Raw genomic sequence first — 21,574 nt, forward strand, 5'->3', positions numbered from 1 at the left:
TTTTAGGTCAAGCATTCGAGACCTCATATATATACTTTAGTATATAATTATTATATACTTATACGTGTATGTGCTTTGTGGGCTCTGGAGATCAGCCCTAAGACGTGTCTGCTTCCGCTTAGTGACTTGCTTTTCTGTTCAACTGCCTCTATTTAACTGTCTTGATAGAAAACGACCAGCAGAGGTCAGTAAAATACCAAAATTGCTTTCTGCTGAGGGACTTTCTTTTTTTTAAAATTCTGGCAACTGCCTCTATTTAACTGTCTTGATAAAAAACGACCAGCAGAGGTCAGTAAAATACCAGAATCACTTTATCATTCTCTTGATTCCAGTCCATAGAAATTGTCTTCCATGAGCACCGGAGGAAATACATTTTTTTTTCAAATCTTGTATTTTCAGTGACATGACAACCGAAGGCCCTGATTTTATATTAAAAACAGAGCTTTGGACTATACCATTTCCCGCTGAAAGGCAATATTTCTCTCCATGTGTTCCCATACCTGGCGGGTCTCGCAGTTTGGTGCTTACTTTCCCTCCATGTTAAAGAACAGTAGATGTTTTAGCACCCAGGCTAGTGTGCATAGTAAATACATATAAGGTCCCAAAGGCGAGACCGATTGCATTGCAAATGCTTGTTATTGCAGGCGCAGCTTATTAACATAGACGCCGGTTACATAACGAGAAACATAAGGTACGATGTAGCACTACGCACTTAGGTGAGGCGTGTGGGTTTTAGGAAAAGTGAGTGTGTACTGATACCGTTTGCATACGTTACAGATCTTTATTCATGAGGCTGCTGTTCAGATGGTAGCAACCATTAGACTCTACCTCTAAAGTGAGTAACTTCATATCACAATACATTGCATTACTGAAGCATGCTTTAACCTCTGGTGAGTTTTAAGGAAAGAATCCTTATATGTTTGTGGTTTAGATGAGGCACGGAAGTTTAGGCTTTTTGAATTCTTACAGAATTTTTCATCAGCTCCGATGATTAGTGGCATGTAATGCACGCTTATCACCTTTTGTTTATCATTCATTTGATTGAGATTGGAATGAGGGGATTTTGTTTACCTATGGTGATGTAGGAAGATATTGGCAGCGATAGAAGTTATAGGTAGCGTTTTTGGATAATTATGGTCTAATTTTTTTAGAGGGCCCTGAGGAAGGGACTCCGGTGTCCCGAAATGCATAGAGCAACACATGGATAAAGATGGAGCCACGCCAAAGCAACATTGATCTCCAAGATTATTCGGCGTTTTGTTGCACACTTTGAATAAGTGTTGAAAATGTAAAAGCACATGAAATTTTGAATGTAAAAATACATGTGTAATTCAATAAGAATGCAAACAAATGGATTAATGATTACTTGTTTGTGATTTGTTGTGACAAAAATGGAAAATTGTTATTTGAAATTGTTGATATATATAGAGCTGTCCACATAGTTACTCAGGTACACGTTTACTTGAACATCAGTAAGAGCTGAGAATGCACCAGGTGAGATTTGGGCTTGTTTGTGGAAAAGTCTAGATTGAACAACTAGGTGTTTTACCAGCAAGTGGCAAGACACCATGTTTAGAGAAACTGCCTTGAGAAGTCAGTTGTCGAGGTAAAGGAATACCGAAATGCCAGATGGTTTGGGATGAGCCGCAACCCTGCCATTATCTTCGTGAAGACCAAAGGTGCGGAAGTGAGACTAATAGAAAGAACTGCAAACTGGTAATGTTCGGACCCAACCAAAAAGCGAAGATATTTCCTGTTGGACTGTAGGATAGGGGTGTGGAAATAGGCATTCTGCAGATCGACCGATGCATCCAGTCTTCGGCTTCCAGCACAAGCAGAACATGAGCTAGGGATAGCATTTTGAACTTTTCCATTTTATGGAACCAGTTCAAAATCCTGAGGTCTAGGGTCAGCCAGAGACTACCTCCTTTTTGGGGATCAAGAAGTAATGAGAGTAACATCCTTGACCCTGCTCCTGCACTGGAACCACTTCACTGCACCCTTTCTGTAGCAAGGATTGAACCTCCTGTTGAAGAATGTGCAGATGCTCTTGTAGAACTGGCCTGGGAGGGATGGGAGGTAGATATTGTTGAAAGAGTAGAGTATACCCCATTTCCACAACCATTTGTAGAATCTAAAGGTCTCAAGTGATGGTCTTCCATATGATGGACCTCCATATCTGTGAAAAAGGGGATACCTGCCCTCCAACTGGTAGTGTGTGATCTGACAATGCGGAACTAGGCCTGCTTCCCTGTTGTTGCTGGGGAAGAAGAGGAGGAAGGAGAGGAGGGAGGGGTAAGGCGCATTGCTTTCTTCTGCCATGCACTCTGTATTCCCTGTAGAGAGGGTTTGTTTGCTGCTGCTGTTGTTGCTAAGCAGGCTATTTTTGCCCCACTCGAAAGGAGAAGTGGCAAAGCTTCTTAAATTGATGGCAATCCCTGGGTTGAGTTTGTAAACCAATGGTTCTAACAGCGGCCTTGATGACCTTAAATCTATCTAGTGCTGAGTCTGCCTTAGCACAAAAGAGACGAGATCCATCAAATGGTAAATACATGAGTCCTATCTTGAAGTCTTGAGACAAGCACGAATTCCGCAACAAAGCACTGTCTTCTTTTGGAGACTGAAGTCCCCATAGCTCTAGCCACTGAATTCGCCATGTCAAGACTAGATTGTTCATCTGCTTTGCAGCAGCCTGGACGTCAAATTTGAGCACCTTGAAGGGGTCCTGGCACTCATTCAATAGATTAGGAATGACACCCTGAGCAGAGTCTAATAAGGCATGTACATATCGCCGTCATTAGGCAAGATGTGTTGAGACATTTGAGGGCCATACTGCCAGCTGAAAACACCTTTTGGCATATTGCTCTAACTTTTTAGATTCCCTGTCAGATGGTGTAGGTAGAAAAGAGCAGGAAGTAATTCTGCTTGACCAAGAAGATTGCACAACCAGGGTGTTGGGTGAAGGATGTGCTGACAGGAAGTCGAAGTCACAAGGTGCAGGTTTATAATGGTGAGCGATTTGTCTCAAAACAAGCTTTTTCAAAATAGCTAATGTGGGTCAGTGAAGGCTTCATTAAAAGGAAGAAGTGGCTCTGCATATTGAGAGGTGGAGGGCTGCACTTCTGCTAGAATATTTGATTTGACCTCCATAGATGGGAGTTGAAGATTGAGCATTCCTGCTGCTTTTCTCACTACAACATAAGAGGTTACTTCAGGAGAATGGAAACCCGTTATAGAAAGAAGTTCCAGACCCAGGGAAGTGTCCAGACCACCTGCATCCCTTAGACCTTCAAGGTCCAGGTCCATTAAAAGTTGTTCTACACCTCCTACAGAAGGAGTATTGTCTTGGGGTTCTATTTCTCCAAAGAAGAACCTCTTTTCCTCAGCTAGCCTCAGTGCTTCTCTGGTGGAGAGATTAGTCCTAGGAGGCAATAACGCTGATGATAGCGGTTCTGTTAGCGATGTCAAATCGATAGTGTACAGGTGGTAGGTCTATACTGCACACTAGTGATCTGTTGAGATCCAAAGGGGATTAAGTTAGAAAACACAATGTAGACAGAGTTGACATTAGCATTGTTGGTGGAGCCACTGGTACCAGGTTTGTAGGTGCCCATGTAACTGGAGGCAATGGAAGACCAACGTCGGGATTCATGACGTCTTTTCTTATGCTTTCTCTTTGTTGATTCGGATGAGTGAGGTGATTGAGATTTGGTCTTTTGAGAAGATTTTTAGCATCTACGTCATTCATCATTAGCTCTGACCAATAACAGTATGTTAGGATGCATTTTCTCACAGGAGTTGCAGGCACTGACATCATGGACAGATCCAAGACACCAAAAGGCAGCTAGCATGAGAGTCCGTGAGGACATTTGGCTGTCACAATTTTGACACAGCTTGAATCTGGATCATTTTGGCAATTACATACTTAAGACAACTGCACCTAATCAAATAAAGAAATTGAGAAAACACTGAATAGCGAATTTCTCCTAAGAACAGTTGAAGAGCTGTAGATCATGTCACTGGTGTTGAAAAAAGCAAACTGATGTTAGCATGCCAATGGGGCGCTTCATGACTCCATTGTGAACAAATGGCCATGTGTGGCACAGAGGTACACCTGGAAATCCCTACTGGTGTAGAAAAACTATTGAAAAGTTTCCAGATTCAGATTGATGTTTGAAAATATTCAAAAGCTGAGGAATCTGCAGGCATAAGTCTCCATCTGAAAAAAGGATGCATATACTTATAGCTGCACGCACATAATATGTTCTTTGCTTTCAGTTACCACACTATTTACACATGTTGAATTATTCCCAAGATTCTGATATATTTCTAAACCTCCTGAAATGTTACAATAAATCCAGGAATGCTCCCGATAGGCTCCATCATTTTAATCTAACTATTATTTAGATGTGTCAAAACTTAAAGAGCTTAAACTTTAGTGACATTAATATGTGCTTCAAAATTCAGTTAACACATCACTTCTGAATCCAAGTATAACAATAAATATGCAGTTAAACTATAGATGTATGCAGAAGATATAATCCTGTGGCAAATATTTTCAATAAGTATGTAAAATGCTAATAATGAAGACGTGTGAGGGGGAAAAACTTTACTTATCTATGGCAGAGTGGTCAGGAAGGAAAGTTAAAGGACTTAAGAAAATCTAGGTATGATCTCAAGAAAGCAACACAAATAATTTCAGCAGCAATTACCTTTGGCCACCTTATGACGGCCAGGACAGGACCTAAGTGGATACTATCACTTAAAAATAATTGTACCATGAATTTCTCGACTATGCAACCATGGAAAAATGTATCTTCTCAAAAGAACAGTCATTACTTGAAAAAAACATTCTGTGTTCTGCTAAACATTAAGCTGATGTTACTCCTTTTTTCCATAATAACCTTTGTAGTATTGTCTGGGGTGGCGAAGTGAGCTAAAGAACGATGATGAATTCTACCCAGATCTTTGACAGGGGGTGAGTGTCTGAAAGGTTTCAGCACTCTATTCATCATCTCCTTGTGTTTGCTTTATTCACCCTAAATTGGCAGGGTATGCCCAGAGGTGGGTCCCTTGCTCCCTTTGCTACTGGATTCAAGCTAGCCTGGCTGATGAGGGGTGTTACCCCAAAACCGGTCCCAAGATGCTTGTTTCCGGTCCAGGGAGGACCGGGCCTGGCAGTTCAGGCTGGACTGTTCCCATGAGGCACAGAGTCAAGACTGATTTGCATATGGCTGGGTCCAAACTGGGGTGGCGAAGTTAGCTAAAGAACAATGATGGATTCTACCGAGATCGGTGACTGGGGATGAGTGTCTGAAAAGTTTCAGCACTCCGTCCATCATCTCCTTGTGTTAGCATTGTCCTCTATTGCCTAAGAAAAGTCATGACATCACTAAGAGCTCTCTTGCTCTAAAAAAAGTCCATGAAGATGATGTCCTTAAACATCACTGTAATATGTTCCTCTTTAATTTATGCTCTTCTCTTTAATAAACGTTTCTTTATTGAAAACCATCCGCAATTAAACATGGTACGTTTACTCAACTCCTTTGTTCAGATAATGTTTAGTTGATTTCAAGTACCTCCAGGTGGATGTGCTTATGCCTTTTAAGCATGACACTGACAAAAAAGCAGAGATTTAAGACACAAGCACCCTCTTCCAGTCTACGTCATATGAATGATCAGCACAAAAGGAAAAACTGAAATGTATTAGTTTATAGAACATTATTTAAAGCAGGAACTGTGGAGCAGAGATTGTAGAAAATGGCAACAAAGGGTGATTGAAATCTTTGTGATCTAGCATTTTAAATAGAAATGTTGCCATGCCCCATCAATACTGCCAGGCTAGTAGTAAATAGTACCAACACTTTTCTGCACTGTAAGATAGGGACATTATTTGTACATTTGTTATTCAGATATTTAAAATGAATGTAAAGGTAATGATTTCTAACATCACCACAATTTGGATCATGCATATCTGCAGCTATGTATAGCAGATGTTGAAATTCTAGAAGGAAAAGAAGATTACACCCACGTTGAACACTAGCTAGTACAAAGGAGGGAGCTGAATAACAATGCCTACCTGTTGTTGCTGGGGATTGTTCTATAAGACCCACCTTCACCACCTGCAAAACCATGAAATAAAGACAATTAGAGCCTTGCTAAGATAACAAGTCAATTGAAGAAGCTACTGCACACACTGTGCACAGATTTTAAGAATACTAATTGCCAGATGTCTGTGTGTGATTTCTAAATTTTTAAACATAAGTGATTGCTCAGGATGAAATGCTAGAGAGCTGTTAGTGCACAAATGACATTTGACCATGAGACAATTGCGATCTGAGGTAGACTGTTGAGAAGAAAAAGTTACTTACATTTGGTAACAATATTTGCTTACTGTTCCTCAGTTCCCTCTGTAGTACACTTATGAGACTGTGCAGACGGAGCCTCGCTCTGAGCGTATACTAATAAATGATTATTGGAGTATATTCTCCACTGTTTCTCTGACTCTTCATTTGGTATGGAAGGCTCAAAAGTGGTCTGTAGGGACCCAGGTGACCTGAGCGGGTCACTTCCTTCATTTGGCGCCCGAACAGGAACTCCATCGTGGCTTAACCCATCCATTTTCCACAAAAGGAGAGGAGGTCGAGAACACTATCAGGCCGGACTGACGGCTCGAGGATCCCTGCACGAAGAGATACGTTCCTCGCAGCTGTTGCCTATGTCCCACCGGAGGTACCTTGCCCAGCGGTCATCCTGACTGGAGTCCCGAACGACAAACCCATGATCTGATGGTTTGGTCCGAAAAGTTGGCAGTGGAAAACTGGTCTATCTGTATACCTGATGCCAGGTGAGTCTGTTTCAGTTCATGTGGATGTGGTACCACTTTGGTTTTGTTTCAGTTTAAGAGTTGTTTTGGTGAAAAGTGTTTGCAAATACTTTGCCAGGTAAAATAACGACTTTGTCTTTTCTTTGCAATGCCTGGTTTTTAGTAAACTTCGGAGTTTGTGTTGTGGTGGTTGTTCTACAGATGCACGGTTGGCAGAATACCAGCCTGCACCTCCTGAGGACAGTCCTAATTTTGATATGCATATAAAAAATGGCCTTGGCCCTATTATGTTTAGAACGTTATGGCACAAACATATAAGGGGCAATGCAGAGTTACTGTGGCCTTTGACAGGCACCTTTGAAAAACAAAAGATGGGATTTCTTCAAGAACAGTTGTTTAAAGTAGATGGTCCATGTTTGACTCCCTCTGTACTTGGCAGAAGGAGGCCAAACAGAGGTGATTAAAAATGGAAAAGGATGCTACAAAACGAGGTATGCAGACCCTTACAAAGAAGGCTGTCTCTTATGATAAGGAAAATCAGGAAACAGGGATAGAATGTGTGGATAGGAGATTTCGGTTGCAAATTGATTGGTTTTATTTGGCTCAGGAGGACGGGGATACTTATCTGGAGACCCTTTTAGGTGCCCCACTGCCGCCACCATATGTTCCAGAATGGATATAGTCTGCTGGTCCCCTGAAGGCAACAACAACCTGCACAAGGTGCACCAGTCTCTACAGCTGTCACACCTACCACCCCAATTAACGTACCCCCTGCTTCTTCTTTTGCATTGCAATCTCTGACTGCAGCAATACCTGTTACTACCATTCCAGTCATTCACCCTCCATTGTCACTAATTTCTGACACACTAGTGGGCGGTCTGGAAGATAGAGATTTGACCGGATTCAGAGAACAGTTAGGTCCGTTAATGCGAAACGGAGTGGGGGAGGAAGAGAAGAAAGTAATAGCGGACCAGGCAATACAGTGGGCTCGCACCACAATTTACAGTCTCGAGGATATCTGGCAGGTAATGCGAGACTTCGACCCATATCTGCAGCAACATGCCCTTAAACACTTGTCCTCCACCCTTATTGACCTCTGGTGCACACACATAGAAATGGAAGCACCTGAAATACTATTTGATATTAAGAAAAGGCGCTTATATAAATAATTTGGAGCCGAACTCTTTGTATAGGAATGTTTCAACACTACTGACAGAGGTAGACTGCATTATAAGAGTCCTACTAAAATAACTAAATTCCCAATGCGAGAGGTTCACCCCGCTTATCACCCAGAACTTCCTGAAGCGGTGGATCAACATAGAGCTGTTACCAGACCAGCTGTGGCTGCCCGTTTTTAGGAACAATGGGTTTATACTCCATGGAAAAAAAGTGAAGTTCTGGCCCTTAAGGCTACGTTGCCTGATCTTCGGAAAAATCCTACTACTTACTATAAAGAATTGACAGAGGCTTCCTCTTCTACTGTGCTGACCCTTGCTGATATTGAAATGTTTTTTTGGCCTAATAGTTTCAGTTGATATTTGATTACAGGTGCATAGCTAAGACCATGTCGCTGGGTTGGGCTGAACGTGGGATGTGATTATGGGTTAGGACCGAGATAGGAAGCCAGGAGACAATGTGCTGAGTAGTTACTCGCCTTGCCCGATCACATAATTATATATATGCATACACTCATCCCAAGAAAGTTAGTTGGGACAGAGTGATTGCCTGTCGGCAGAAGAAAGACAAAAGTGTTTCTGATTTTTTTCACTAGGTTTCAAGAGACGTTTCTGGATTACAGTGGGCAGGATATGTCTACGGAGGGAGGAGTCAGTCTATTTGTTGATAGGTTTGTTACTGATCTCCTTCCCGAAATAATGTCTAAACTTCAAGCAGCTCAGAGTACTTGGTCGACATATTCCTCCTCCATGATTTTAAATATAGCCCAATATTACAAGCATAGGGATAATTTAGAGAAGGACAAAAGTGATAAGAAACAGAAGGATCTGAAGACAAAGGTATTACTGCAACAAGCATATTGAGGTAACACTAGGGGATGGGGACCCCAACAGCAACTCTTCCACACTAGACAGCCACCCATGACACATTTGGGGCAGAATCATTGCACCTACTGCAAGGAAGAAGGTCACTGGAGTAGCCGGTGCTCTGTACTTTTGCGCAATGCGTCATCCACTAGAGGAAGAGGTTCTGGAAACAAGGGCCGTGGGATCAATAGGCAGCAGCCCACTACTGCCCCTGTTCAACCTTCTGACAATTATTTAGACAACATTAGGGTAGGCAATACTACAATGACGACTATAATGTTGATGACGTGACAGGGATGTCTTTCAGCTAGGATAGCCAGACACAGGGTACGAGACCAGTTCAAATACATGTAGACCGGTGTGACCCTTATGTCAATATAGATCTGAAAGGATCTCCTAAGGAGTTCTTGGTTGATACAGGTGCCACAAAAAGCTCTATTTCCCTTCACCTGGTCCCTGGGGCACCCCTGTCTGGTCATAATAATGTTTTGGTGTTTTCTCCAGGAGTACCGGTAGTAAGCCCCATCTCAAAATTGTTCACAGGTCCCCATCCTTCTTAGGGACAAAGGAAATATTGATAATGGCATCCCAAAATCTTACCATTGGTCCTAAGGAAGTGATAAGAATCACAAAATACATTTACCAGAGACTGTGTACACTTCAATTAATAAAATATAAGAACCTATTATGCTGAAATTGATTAATGCCACTCTTAGGGGGCAGGGGATTTACATATCTCCCACACTAAGTTTTGGGGTTCAGGGTGTGCGCCCCCTGCCCCCCATGTGACTTTGTTTGTGGACACATGGTCAGTGCCCACATCCTGTGGTCACCTGTTAAAATGTTCTCTTGCAAATAGCCTATCAGAACCTTAGTGCTAAGACTGTGGGTCCAAAACGGATAGCAGGAGCAAAAAGGTCCCTCATAAAATGGGAGCGCTTTATTTTCTTTTTTAATTCAAGACCATGGATGGTACGCATGCTGAGTGTTAACTCTTTAAAGCTTATCAGGCAATTTCTTTAAACATTACTACCTCATAAAAACTGAAGTAACTTACACTAAACACAAAAAAATCACTCCTTCTGGGAGAATTGTACTTCCGCTAAGTTTGGTGTAAATCCGTTTAGTGTTTTTGTTTGATTGTATGTGTGTGCAAAATTTGTTATGGGCGCTAAAATGGTGAAACCCATCTTTTTAAAACCTTTTTCTTAACTATTTTAATCCTTTGCAATGCCTGCATCCTGTAATGGCGGCCACTGGTGAAAATGTTTTCTTGCAGCTAGCCAATCAGAACCATAAATGGACATTGTTGACTGCACTATATGACGCATATGTATGAGGTCTCTCAACTCCATGCTCATGTGCATGGGGTCATACTCCCCAATCCACCCCACCCTTTACCCACTCCTGGTTCATAACTATTGTGTTGCAAGGAAACATCAAACAAGCAGTATCCAAATGTCTGTACTTCTGTGAATTTTTGAGTTTTTAATCTATGATTGCCTTGCCATCAATGCTCATACCAGTGTGAGTGCAAACATTAAAAAAGTTCTAAAGTTCGACAACTAAGAAAGTGGCAGCTATTTCTTTTGGAACCTGTGCATGAAATTATGCATATTACACAGTGTCTTTCGTTAGAGAGGTGCCACGAGAATGTTAGCGCGGCTAATGTTTTCCAGATGTTACATTTGCAGTTGCTTTAAGCAATATGGGATGTGAAGGGAACATACTTTAGAATACTAACAAGAAAAGAGAGAAATCAAAAGCAGTGAAAGTTAAGCAGAGAAGTAAAGGAGAAGGGGGAGAAAGGGAGAGCAAGATAAGACGAATTAATGGCAGAAACAAAGGAATATTCCCAGCTGGAGAGACACCCTTAACTTGGGGCATGCAACATTTGCCAAGATTCTGGGACTGTGTTTTTCAGTCGAGCAAGACATTTTATTGCCTAGGTTCTAAGGACTAAGATAGCTCTTGTTATATCCAGGAGCTGGATTTTAGGATTCACTTTTAATTTTTCAGCAGCCTCCAACCCCACCCCACAATTTAAGCATATTTCATTACTTGTAGAACCCTTTCTCAGTCATCAGGACACTTACTTTGGTCAAGAACATAACATCAACTGTAAAACCTTGGAAGTACGAGAATTGGCAAAACATGGACAGCAAAAAGTTGTAAATATCTAGAATTGGATTTTAAGGACTCTCTTTTAAATGCTTTTCATTTTAATGGACAGGCAACAGATTTCACACAGCTATATGCTGAAAACTACAGCATTGGTAAGTGCAAAGATATTACATCTGTCATTGGCAATGCCCAAGGGGTGCACATCGTTTCTGAATGCAAACTGAGATGGTTGTGAAAGTTCAAATAACTATTATACATTTTAGGGAAATTGGTTAGCCTGAGCAGAGGAAAGGTGGTTGGTAAACTAAGATAAACAAAATCCATCTCTCGTAATTAGAACCAAACGTGACCTGGTCCTCTCTCTGATATCCATTTGTCAGTATAATGTAATGTGAACATTACTTGTGTTTCAAATATCTCTAAAACACTGAAAGAAAATAACCCACTAAGAACACACTTGCATGGTTACATAAAATATCACAAGAGTTTAAAATGGAGCAGAGAATCATACTCACACCAATAAATGGGATAAACTTCTGATAAGAGTCCTCATCTTGGCTGTTGGAAGACAAACACAGGAGCAGTTAACTGGGAAATTAGTTCTCTCTAAAATTCCTTTAATCTGCTTGTCATATATGTAGTGAATAACTCAAAGCCATATATAACTCATAGACACTACTTAATTTTTAACCCCTTAAGTTCTGACGCTCCCTTCCCCCATCCTCAGTGCTGAGCCCCTTTAATTATTTGATCTGGTTTGCACTTAAACCTTCAAAAACCTTTTTCCACCAAAGTTATCCAGGTCAAATTTGATTCCTTTTATCCCACATTTTGGGACTCTTAACTGTCCCCAAAGAATTTCCATGTAGTGATGCAAAAATATCGTCAAAATGGTGTATGTTTTCGAAATATGGGGAAATGTGCTGACCAAAAAAGTGTGTGTTTGTTCCTAAAAATGGCATATCGAGAAACCCGGTTACAGTTTTAAAGAAGGAGAACCCTTCAAGGAGGAACCTGAAGAAACCCTTTGGAAGACAGAAGAGTAGAAAGCCACCCCACCCGTGGATGCATTAGGTGCCAGGTTCTCGTTTAACTTCCATTGGGGACGAGGCTGTATTTCCTGTCTGTACACGCTATACAATTCTGAAAAGTTATGAAAATCTATATTCAGCAATGGGTCATTTGTGTAGCTCACTCAGGATTTTGTCAAATAAACTAACTGTTCAAAACTGTCGTTAAAAATATAAGTACAAGACCATATTTTCTACTTTAAATGTTTGCACTGAAGGCCGATCTATAAAAGTAAAAGACTTATGTCCGTCAGACCCTTTCACAGAAATATATAGCATTTCTTTAGTTGTCCAAAAGTAGCAATACAGAGCGATCCAACTGAACTGCAGTTTAGATGGATTTCTCACTATACTGTATTTTGATAATGCATCAATTCATAAGGTAAAATCTAATCAATAAAAATGGTATGAAGGAAAGCTATGCGTTTTTGAAATGTGGCAAAGAATTTGAGTTCAGGAATGGCAGTTAGTCATACCCTTATGAATTTGGAGTTGCCCACATCAAGTGATTCTGGGTTAGCTTTACAATATGTGTTCCTTTGTGAAAACTGATTTACATCTGTAAGCTAAAAATGTACCGCAATTTAAAAAGTAACAAACATCCTGCAAGTCTGCATTCACTGCTTTATGGCGCTGAAATTTTGGTAGTGACACATCCACATTTTTGAAATAATCAAATGAATAGCTGGAAGTTGTGGATGGGTTTATCAAGGGGGTCAGCTAATTTAGCACAGTGACTAATCCTCAGTCTTTTAGAACAAACTACTTACCTTCAGTAACGCTTTGTCTGGTAGAGACTAACTAGCCGCAGATTGCTCACCTTCTAATATTCCCTGGATTCAGACTGGACGAAAATTTTTTTTTTAGCAATCTCCTTAGTGCACCGGTAGGTGGCACTGTGTGGTAGCGTTGACACTGTCTGCATTGGAAGTGACGTGCATGGATGAATGAATGAATGAATGAGACAGCACTTGTATAGCGCTAACTACCCGGAGGCCTCGTAGCGCTTATGACAGGAACTAGATTAGCGAGGGCACAAGGCAGGTCAACAGAGTGTAGCATACAAGTGAGTTTTTAGAGTTTTCCTAAAAGAGAGATGGTTTACAGTTTCTCGCAGATGCAGAGGAAGAGTGTTCCAGAGTTTTGCCGCAGTGTGTGAGAAGGAGCGGCCACCCCAACGAGCCTTCTTGACTCTGATGGGAGTGGCCAGCTGGGCGGAGCTGGAACGGAGGGAACGAGGTGGGGCATAGGGGGTGACCAGTGACTGAAGAATTGCAGGGCCAGTACGATGGAAGGCCTTGTGTAAAATACACATGGCCTTAAATTGTATTCTTCCGGCTATAGGGAGCCAGTGAAGTTCCCTTAAAGCATTCCTCGCTGACTGCCGACGGGGAAGGTTATAAAGTAGACGGGCTGCACTGTTCTGGGTGACTTGGAGCCTCTGGATGGTATAGGCAGGAGCTCCCATGTAGAGGACATATATCTATCATATATAGGTGCCACTCCGGCAATCTGACCCCCGTTCTTGACTATTTTTCTTGCACCAGAAGCACAGAGCCAAGCTGAGGAGGAATGACTAGTATGCTTGCGAGGTCCAAAAGGACAGCTGAGTGTGAGAAGACAGTTCGCAGAAAGGGGAGGATGGGAGGGTTGGTAAGGAATTTGCAACTTGATAGAGTCTCTACAGGCTTAAGTGTTACCAAAGGTAAGTAATTTGTTCATCCAATAGAGGCTTCTAGCCGCAGACTCCTTACCTTAGAAGAGATACCAAAGCAATCTCTCCTTGGAGGTGGGTTTCCTGACTGTTTTAAATTAAGAAGTCCTGGAGGACCGAACTGACAAAATGCCCATATTGCAGGAACTGACTGATAAGGCAGTAGTGTTTGGCAAACGTGTGCAGCGATGCCCATATAGTTGGCTGACAGATTTCTAGGACGGAGACTCCTCTAGCCAACGCAGTGGTCACCGCTGTAGCTGTGGTGGAATGGGCTCTTAAGCCCTCAGGAGCTGTTTCTTGGCCATTGCGTAGGAGAGGGGAGTATCCTCCCCTTTGTCCTTTGTCCAGCCCCTCCTCTGGGAGGGACCCCTGAGTCGTTCTAACCCCTTTCCTAGAGTACTGAAGGGCTTACCTGTGGATGGGTCCTCAGATTCGTCGTGGGACAAGACTGAAGCCTGAAACCACGTCACTCTTTGACCTTCTGGACACTTAGACTTTGCTGAACTTTGCCTGGAACTAAGACTGCATCAAGGAAGACTCCCGCTGCTCCTCACCTCACTATTCTGCAAGTCTTCTTCGTCTGTGCTTCTTCAAGGGTCTTCAACAGACCTGTGGGTATCAAGGATGCCCAAAGTAATCTCCCTCGGACTGAAGCAGTCACCCCCCTGCAGCTGTAGGCACCATAACAAAGTTGACCGGTCTGCTCCTCCTGACGTCACATGGACTTCAAAAGGCTCAGCAATATAGGTGGTGGTTCTGCAACTCTCTCAAGGCCTGACCTGTCCTCTCTGCAATTGTGAATCCAGTATCCTTTGTTGGAAACCCTTGTGCACCGGGTTGACTAGCAGTTGTCAAAGCTTGTTGGATCTGCACTCCAGCGGTCTTCGGACTACAAGAAGCTCCAGCATCTCTTCCTGCCAAGTACAGCGTCTTCACTGCATCCTCTGCATCGTGGGCCTTCTTTCTTGGTGAGCTGCTCAAGGTCCTCTTGCGACTATGTTTGGCCTGCGGGTCCTCTTGAGTGTCTTCTTCTGCTTCAGTATTCTCCCATATTTGCTCGGGGCCAGCTCCGACTCCCCTGCTTGGTGTACTGGTCACCTCAGAGTGGCATAGGTACTGGTCACCTCAGAGTGGCATAGACACTGTCCCCTTTGCTTACAGGCTCCTCACTTCAAGAATCCACACTTGGATTCCACCTGACTCTTGCACAGTCTTCTCTAGCACCATCTTTCCTGAAGTCCTCTGTTGCGTTTACAGCGGTGTCCGTCACTTCGCACCTATGCACCCAGCTTCCATGGTGTAGGTATCCTGATTCCTGGGGTACCCACTGGTGGAGTGACTCTCCAACCTTCTGTCTTCTATGGGGTTCCTTCAGGGTTCACTGGGAAGGGTCCTTCTCCTTTTTCTGTTGACATCTATTGAACATGCAGCTGTGTTTCTACTCTGTACACAGCCTCCGTGGGGTGGATCCTGGTGTCCTCAGCTCCTCTGAGTCTCCTGCTCCAAGTCCTGCCCCTGCTCGCATTCCAATTTTGTTAGTATATAGTTTGGTCTCCCCCTGGATACCACTGTATTTTGTGCTTACTTACCTATTGTAATCGAAGTGTTGTTGTGTATTTGTATTTATATCTCAGAGTAGAAGATATACCAATTTGTTAGTGAGTGTTTTGTAATAAATCAACATTTTTATATATACACTGTGTGGTTCTTTTTTCATGTAACCTACACTACGTGCATAAACTGGTAAAACTAGCTGCTTAACACTCATTCATGATAAGCCTGAAGGCTACTCTCTCCACAACTATCACTTTGAGAGCGTTCAATAGGTTATCAAAGACCACAAAAATAACCATAAGGGTTTTCTGGATTAGTGCAAGATGCCTCACTTAAATAAATGGGTACCATATATGAAGCCAGCCTCCTACAGTCCAGAACAGCTCAGTTGAAAGGGAGCGTCTGAGAATGAGTCAGGTATGACTTCGGCATATTTATAAAGAACCCCCTCGAATGCAGGAGATCCGCTGTAGACCAGAGGTGGGAGATGACAGCCTGGGGCAAAGGCATCTGCAACAGGCAGTCCTCGAGCTAGGGGCAGCCTTATATCCTAAACCTGCACAGATGAGCTGCAACCATCGCCATCACCTTGGTGAACACCTGAGGGGTGCTGGTAAAGCCAAATAGAAGCACAGTGAATTGAAGGTGCTCGTTGCCTACCTTGAACCAGGCATGATTGGGATGTGAAAATTATGCACCTGAGCCAACGTAAGCATCTCAAATTATTCATTTTTAGGTCTCGCCTAGGCAGCGCGCATGCGCTGCTCTAGGAGATCCTTTAGCCATCGGTCTTCACTTTTCAAGCACTGCACTCATGCTTGTGGCGGCATCCACCTTGCGGGAGCGAGCAGCGGCGCGCCACAAGCACGAGTGCAGTGCTTGAAAAGTGAAGATTGCTCTCCCAAGCGCGCGCGCATAAACCACTTGCGGGCTCACCTCCTGCTCCCCCTCTCTCTCACAACCTCCCCGCTTCACGGCACCGCGCTTCATGTTTCATGAAGTGCAGAGGCCATGAAGCGGGTGCCTTGTTGCTAAAAGAAAGGCACGTGACAGCTTCCTCTGACTTTAAAACAGGGCTTTGATTCTTGTTTTTTATTACCTTAATTTACTTCACTCGCAGGAAATGTTCTAATCATCAGAACAGGGTTCAGGAGCGAGTGCGATATGGCTTCTTTTGCTGTGTGCTTACTGTAACAAGAAAATCCTTTAACATCATGGTGCGGTGGTGGCATTGTTTAGGTTTTGTACTCAGATTTGATCTAGTTGTGTGCGTTAAAATTGTGATGTATTTTATTGACCTTTTCCTACTCATAATAGCAATGCTTTTTCCATTAACGTGTTTTAAGGCAAACGTTTTGATTCTTTGCTTTGAAATGTTTTGTGAAATGTTGGTTAGTGAGGAAAATGTTTCCCCATGAGCTTAATCTTTGTATTTTAACGTTGGCCAGTACACATATAGTGTAGTATAAATTATGGTGAGAGGAACATAACTTACTAACTCAAACGACTGCTTCCGACCTGTAGTGTAGCTTGCACCGCTGATTCAGTCTTGCTAAATTCCTAGATATGTTTTGGGGTTCCTAAAATGTTCCCCGACTTTGTTCTTGTCATGTGCAAGCCAACTCAACTTTAATCTAAAGGTTAATGTCTTGCGTCCCTAGTTAATTTTACTTGCCAATTGAACATATGTCCCAAAATGCTATTAAAAGCACAGACTTTATTGTGGATAAAGTATATAAGACCTGCGTTAATGTTTTAAAATTTTTAGTAAACAGTTTGCATGCTTCTACAAACATGTGAACTAAATTAGAGTCTGAAACTATCCAACAGGCCAATCAACTGTGTACCTTTCAACTTTGTCATACTGTTTTAGGTTATTACTGTTGTAAGTTTATTTCGGTAAGTTGCTTGCATAAACTTAAAGTTTAAAAAAATATATATATTTTGACTAGCTAAAGTTTAGGTTATTAGAAAACCTCTTCAACACCACCTGAGTTAAATCCAAGTCTGTTATGCATCCACCAGTTTAACACAGAAGCACAAAATCATGTCAAATGCACAGACTCAGTCCTTTGACCAACACCGCCTCGTTCACGCATGGAGCCAGACACCCATGCACTGCTTGCATCAGGGAGCAGATAAAATTGGGTGGAAAAAATATCCTTCCTTCCGTATACAATTTAGTTGTGCAATCCAGGATCCTGCCCCAATCATCTTTCTAAAGTCGTATGCTTTGTTAGGTTATCAAAATTTTTCTCCAGCCTGGAGTCCGGTTTCCACTGTATTCCTGTGTTCAGCATGATGTCGTGGTGGTACTCACACTAGTCGCAAATCTCAATTTTGGCTGTTGGCACAGTGGTGTTATTGGCACTTACTACAAAATCTTACATAGGTATTTCAAGAAGAGGGATTCCCTTGCAGAGAAGAGGCTCTCCACATCTTGTATTCATCACTCGCCGCTTTCAGTTTTCTTGTTTAAGGGGACATCTATTCTATACACCACTGCTTTGGCCTTCAGAGTAGCTATGGTATACATATTCTTTTGTGCAAATAGCAGCTGGGCTCAGCTGAGGAGAGGCCCTGCTAGTTCTTTTCTGTCTGAGAAGGTTGTGCCTCCTTCCAGCTGCCTTGCCAGTTCTGCTTGTTCCTGTTCTCGTACATATTTGCCAGGAGCACATAATCATTGTCTTCTCTGCCAATTCTTGCTGTTCACCACCAGCAAGACAGTGTCTGTGTGCTGCGGCGGCGGCAGAAGCAATGGGGCGCAGCGAGAAACCCTTTCAAGATACGCAGCCGATGGAGACCCTAGGTCGGTCCAGAACTCACCACCACCAAGGAGTTTGGTTTATTGCTTTGTGTGTGCTCTAAAGAGGATGGAGAGCTGGTAGCCTTTATATTGTAGCAGTAGTGAAATGTATGCAGTCTGCCCTGTTGTATAGGCTACAGATCATGCCTGCTCTTTGTGTTTGGGCCGTACAATATTATGGGCATGGGAGTTAGGGGGCGCATTAATTACTGCACTTGTGTGTTGGAGGACACGCATGCCACACTTGTGTAGGGGCATGAATGGCATGTGTGACTGGATGCATACGGTGCTATAGTTTGTGAATGTGCAGGGCAGTCTCTTACATAAGACAATGCAACACCAGTTTACTAAAAAGCATTGGCATAGCCTTTGGGACCTTTTCAGTGTTTAGTTATCCAGCACAATACCCTTGGTGCAACAACATCAAGTGTTGAATGGCTAAACACTTATAAGGTCCCAAAGGCGAGACCTATTGACTATGCGAATGCTTGTTGAGGAAGAGATTGACGGTCCTAAAGTCCAAAATGGGCCGCAACCTTTTGTTCTTTTTCGGTATCAGAAAGTTGGAGTAGCAACCACAGCCTACTTCTGAAATTGGAACCCTTTCTATAGTTTTCTTGGCCAGGAGAGCTGTAACTTCATCTCGGAGCAATGCTAGATGATCCTCCGCCAGTCATTCTTGAGTTGGCGGTAAAGGAGGAGGAAAAGTATGAAAGACAAGAGAATAGCATTCCTCAATGATCTGCAAGGCCCATTTGTCTGATGTTATAGACCTCCAGCGGAGGAGAGGGTGTTGAATTCTATCTCGACTGCAGTTATATGCCTTGTATAACTAAACTAGGAATGCTTGGAGGCTGCAGCTGCCAAGCACTGGGTAGTAAACAACTTCTGGCTACCATTCCAAGGTCAGAATGAACCATGTCCATGTCATCACACAATTTGGGGAGTCTGCACAGGACAGTGGCTGGGATATGGCGGATGCATTAAAACCCCTTCCATTGCCACAAAAGGTGCAAATGTTAGAATGGCCATGAGGTGAAAAAGAGAGGCCCAAGGATCTGGCCATATCCCAAGATTAATTGAAGCGTTCCAAGGCTGAGTCCGCTTCTCACCAAAAAGACGAGTTCTGTCAAAGGGCATGTCCATGAGGTTAGTTTGGACATCACCCGAGAAGCCGGATGTTCTCAGCCAGGCATGGCACCGTTAGGCCACCGTTGACTAAACCACTCTGCCCAGCGAGTCAGTCATGTCTGAGCCACACCTAATGGTGAATTTTGCTGCATTTCTCCCATCCTTCACTGCTTGGGAAACCATGGCATGGGTTTCCTCCGGGACCTGTGGCAGCACTTGCGCAACCATTCCCTAAAGGGTGTGTGAGAAATGGTCCAATAAGCATGTAGTATTCATCAACCGCAATGCCAGGCTGGTAGAAGAAAACATCTTCCCAAGTGCGCCCAGCCTCTTGGATTCCCTATCTGGAGGAGTGCAAGGAAATGCACCATGGAACATAGAAGCCTGAACCCCCAAGCTCTCAGAGGTGGGGTGTTGGTTGAGGAACATTGGATCGCCCAGTGCAGGGTGATGGTGGCATGCAATTGTCCAATTCAAAAGAGCCCCTGTGCTAGGCTTGGACCATGTGCCTAGAAGAACATCTCTTAGTGCTTCATTAGAGGGCAATTGGGTTCGGATGTGAAAACCTAAGGTTGAAGCACTTTGGTCATAAGATTAGTCCTGACCTGCACCAAGGGCAGCTCCAGGCCAAGGACCCCTGCTACCCTCCTCACCATCATGGCATTAGATTAGCCCTCCACCATAGCCACACTAGGTGGAGAGAGTATACCAGTATCTGGAGATGTTTCCAGTCCAATGGCTTCCACATGACCCTCATACCAGTCCAATTGTTCCGCAGGAACATCTAGTTGTTGTTCTAAAAGGACCATGGACCCCTCCAAATCCTCACCCATGCCTTAAACTTCCTCAAAATACACAGGCAATGACAAAGAACCTCTGGGCTCTCCCGGCGCTGAAGTCGACATTGAGCGACGTCGATCCGACTCGGAGTCATCGGGTATCAGCAGGGGGCTAGCAGTATCGACTTCAGCTTCGATGTCAGGGAAGATCATGGTGGCATGACCAGCGTCGACCAGGAATCAGATGCAAGAGATCTCAATAGCGCAGTGGCCCAAGTCGATGGTGTAGAACTTTGTGACCTCCTCAAACTCTGCGTGCCCGAAAGCCCCGCGGAGGGTTCGGCCCCTCAAAAACGCAGCACATGGCCTCGTGAAATTCCTTCATTTGAGCGGGGTCACCACGGCTCCCGGAAGTGGGGGGAGACGCCGAGTCGACCTGGCTCCAATTATGCAGAGCAGTGCCTAGAGCGTTGATGCTCCTTACCCGTCTCTTCGACGGACGACAGACTAGATGAAGTCAAAGTCCATTTAGACTTCTTTTTTTGTACCTCTTCCCCGAGTGTCCTGAGGACCTCGAGTAAGAAGAACAGGACTTGGGGCTCCTGGAGTGGTCCCGCAAATTTCTTTTCATCGAACGGGATGGGGATCTCCGAGGAGTTGTGCTTAATGGTGTTGACTGGCGGGCCACAAGTAGCTTCAAAGATCGCTCCTCCGAGGCCTTCGGGGCCATGGCCCGGAAATCCGAGCACTACTTTGTGTCGTGGTTGCGCTCAAGGCATCACAAGCAGAAGAGGTGGGAGTTAGTAACTGATATGAAGCAGTGACAGGCACCATATGGTTTGAACCATGTACGTCTAGATGGCCTCCTCGACACAAGAAAAAATATTATTGACAAAATGTCAATAAAGACTGTCAAAAAAAGACAGAGGGGTAGCTCTTCTCTGGATCAGCAATTAACTGGTGTGGAAAGAAAAGAACTGACGTCCACGCGCCTGGGTGGCACCTACATGGGTGACCCCTATTTCATACCCAACGCGAACGGCGCTGCCGTCACACAGAGCTGAACTGAGACACCCGACGGCGCAAAAAGGTACTGCTCACGCAAAAGTTTCCGGATCCTGCCTGATGCCTGGAACTTCAAAGGTGAGGCATCTGCAGCTAAAAGTCTTCATCAGAATTCTTTGGCATGGTCAATGTAGAACAATAATGCTCTTTTTGGATCGAGGCAGTGGAGTTTCTTTTCTTCTTTAGAAGGATGAGAAAGGTGTAGTAAGCTGGCTTTGTATATAATAATACCAAAATGAGGTATTGTGTGCACAGTTTGCAGGATGAGTCGTGGAAGCTTGCAAAGTTCGAAGACGGGCTGGCAGGGCTGTATGCCCACTCTCTCTGGGGAGGGGAAATATCTCCAAACCTTTTGGCTACAGTCCTCAAAAACAATATGGAGGATTCTGAAAGGAGGGGTCACTTCAGCTCAGGGGACCTTAGGGGTGGCCCTGGCTAAAATGGGACTCTCCTCTCTTGC

General features: G+C 43.7%; 1 protein-coding gene across 2 annotated transcripts in view; it reads right to left on the reverse strand.

Annotated features, from left to right (window-relative positions):
* Positions 1–21,574, reverse strand: part of PACS1 (phosphofurin acidic cluster sorting protein 1) — a 1,445,983-nt gene that overhangs the window by 172,965 nt on the left and 1,251,444 nt on the right. For both annotated transcript variants that reach the window (XM_078660756.1, XM_078660757.1), the window contains 2 exons: positions 11,508–11,550; positions 6,080–6,122 (listed from right to left, as the gene is read on the reverse strand). In XM_078660756.1, coding sequence (XP_078516882.1) covers positions 6,080–6,122; positions 11,508–11,550 — 86 coding nt within the window. The remainder of the gene's footprint in view (positions 1–6,079; positions 6,123–11,507; positions 11,551–21,574) is intronic.

Source organism: Lissotriton helveticus, chromosome 9 (assembly GCF_964261635.1).
Source record: "Lissotriton helveticus chromosome 9, aLisHel1.1, whole genome shotgun sequence".
NCBI lineage: Eukaryota > Metazoa > Chordata > Amphibia > Caudata > Salamandridae > Lissotriton > Lissotriton helveticus.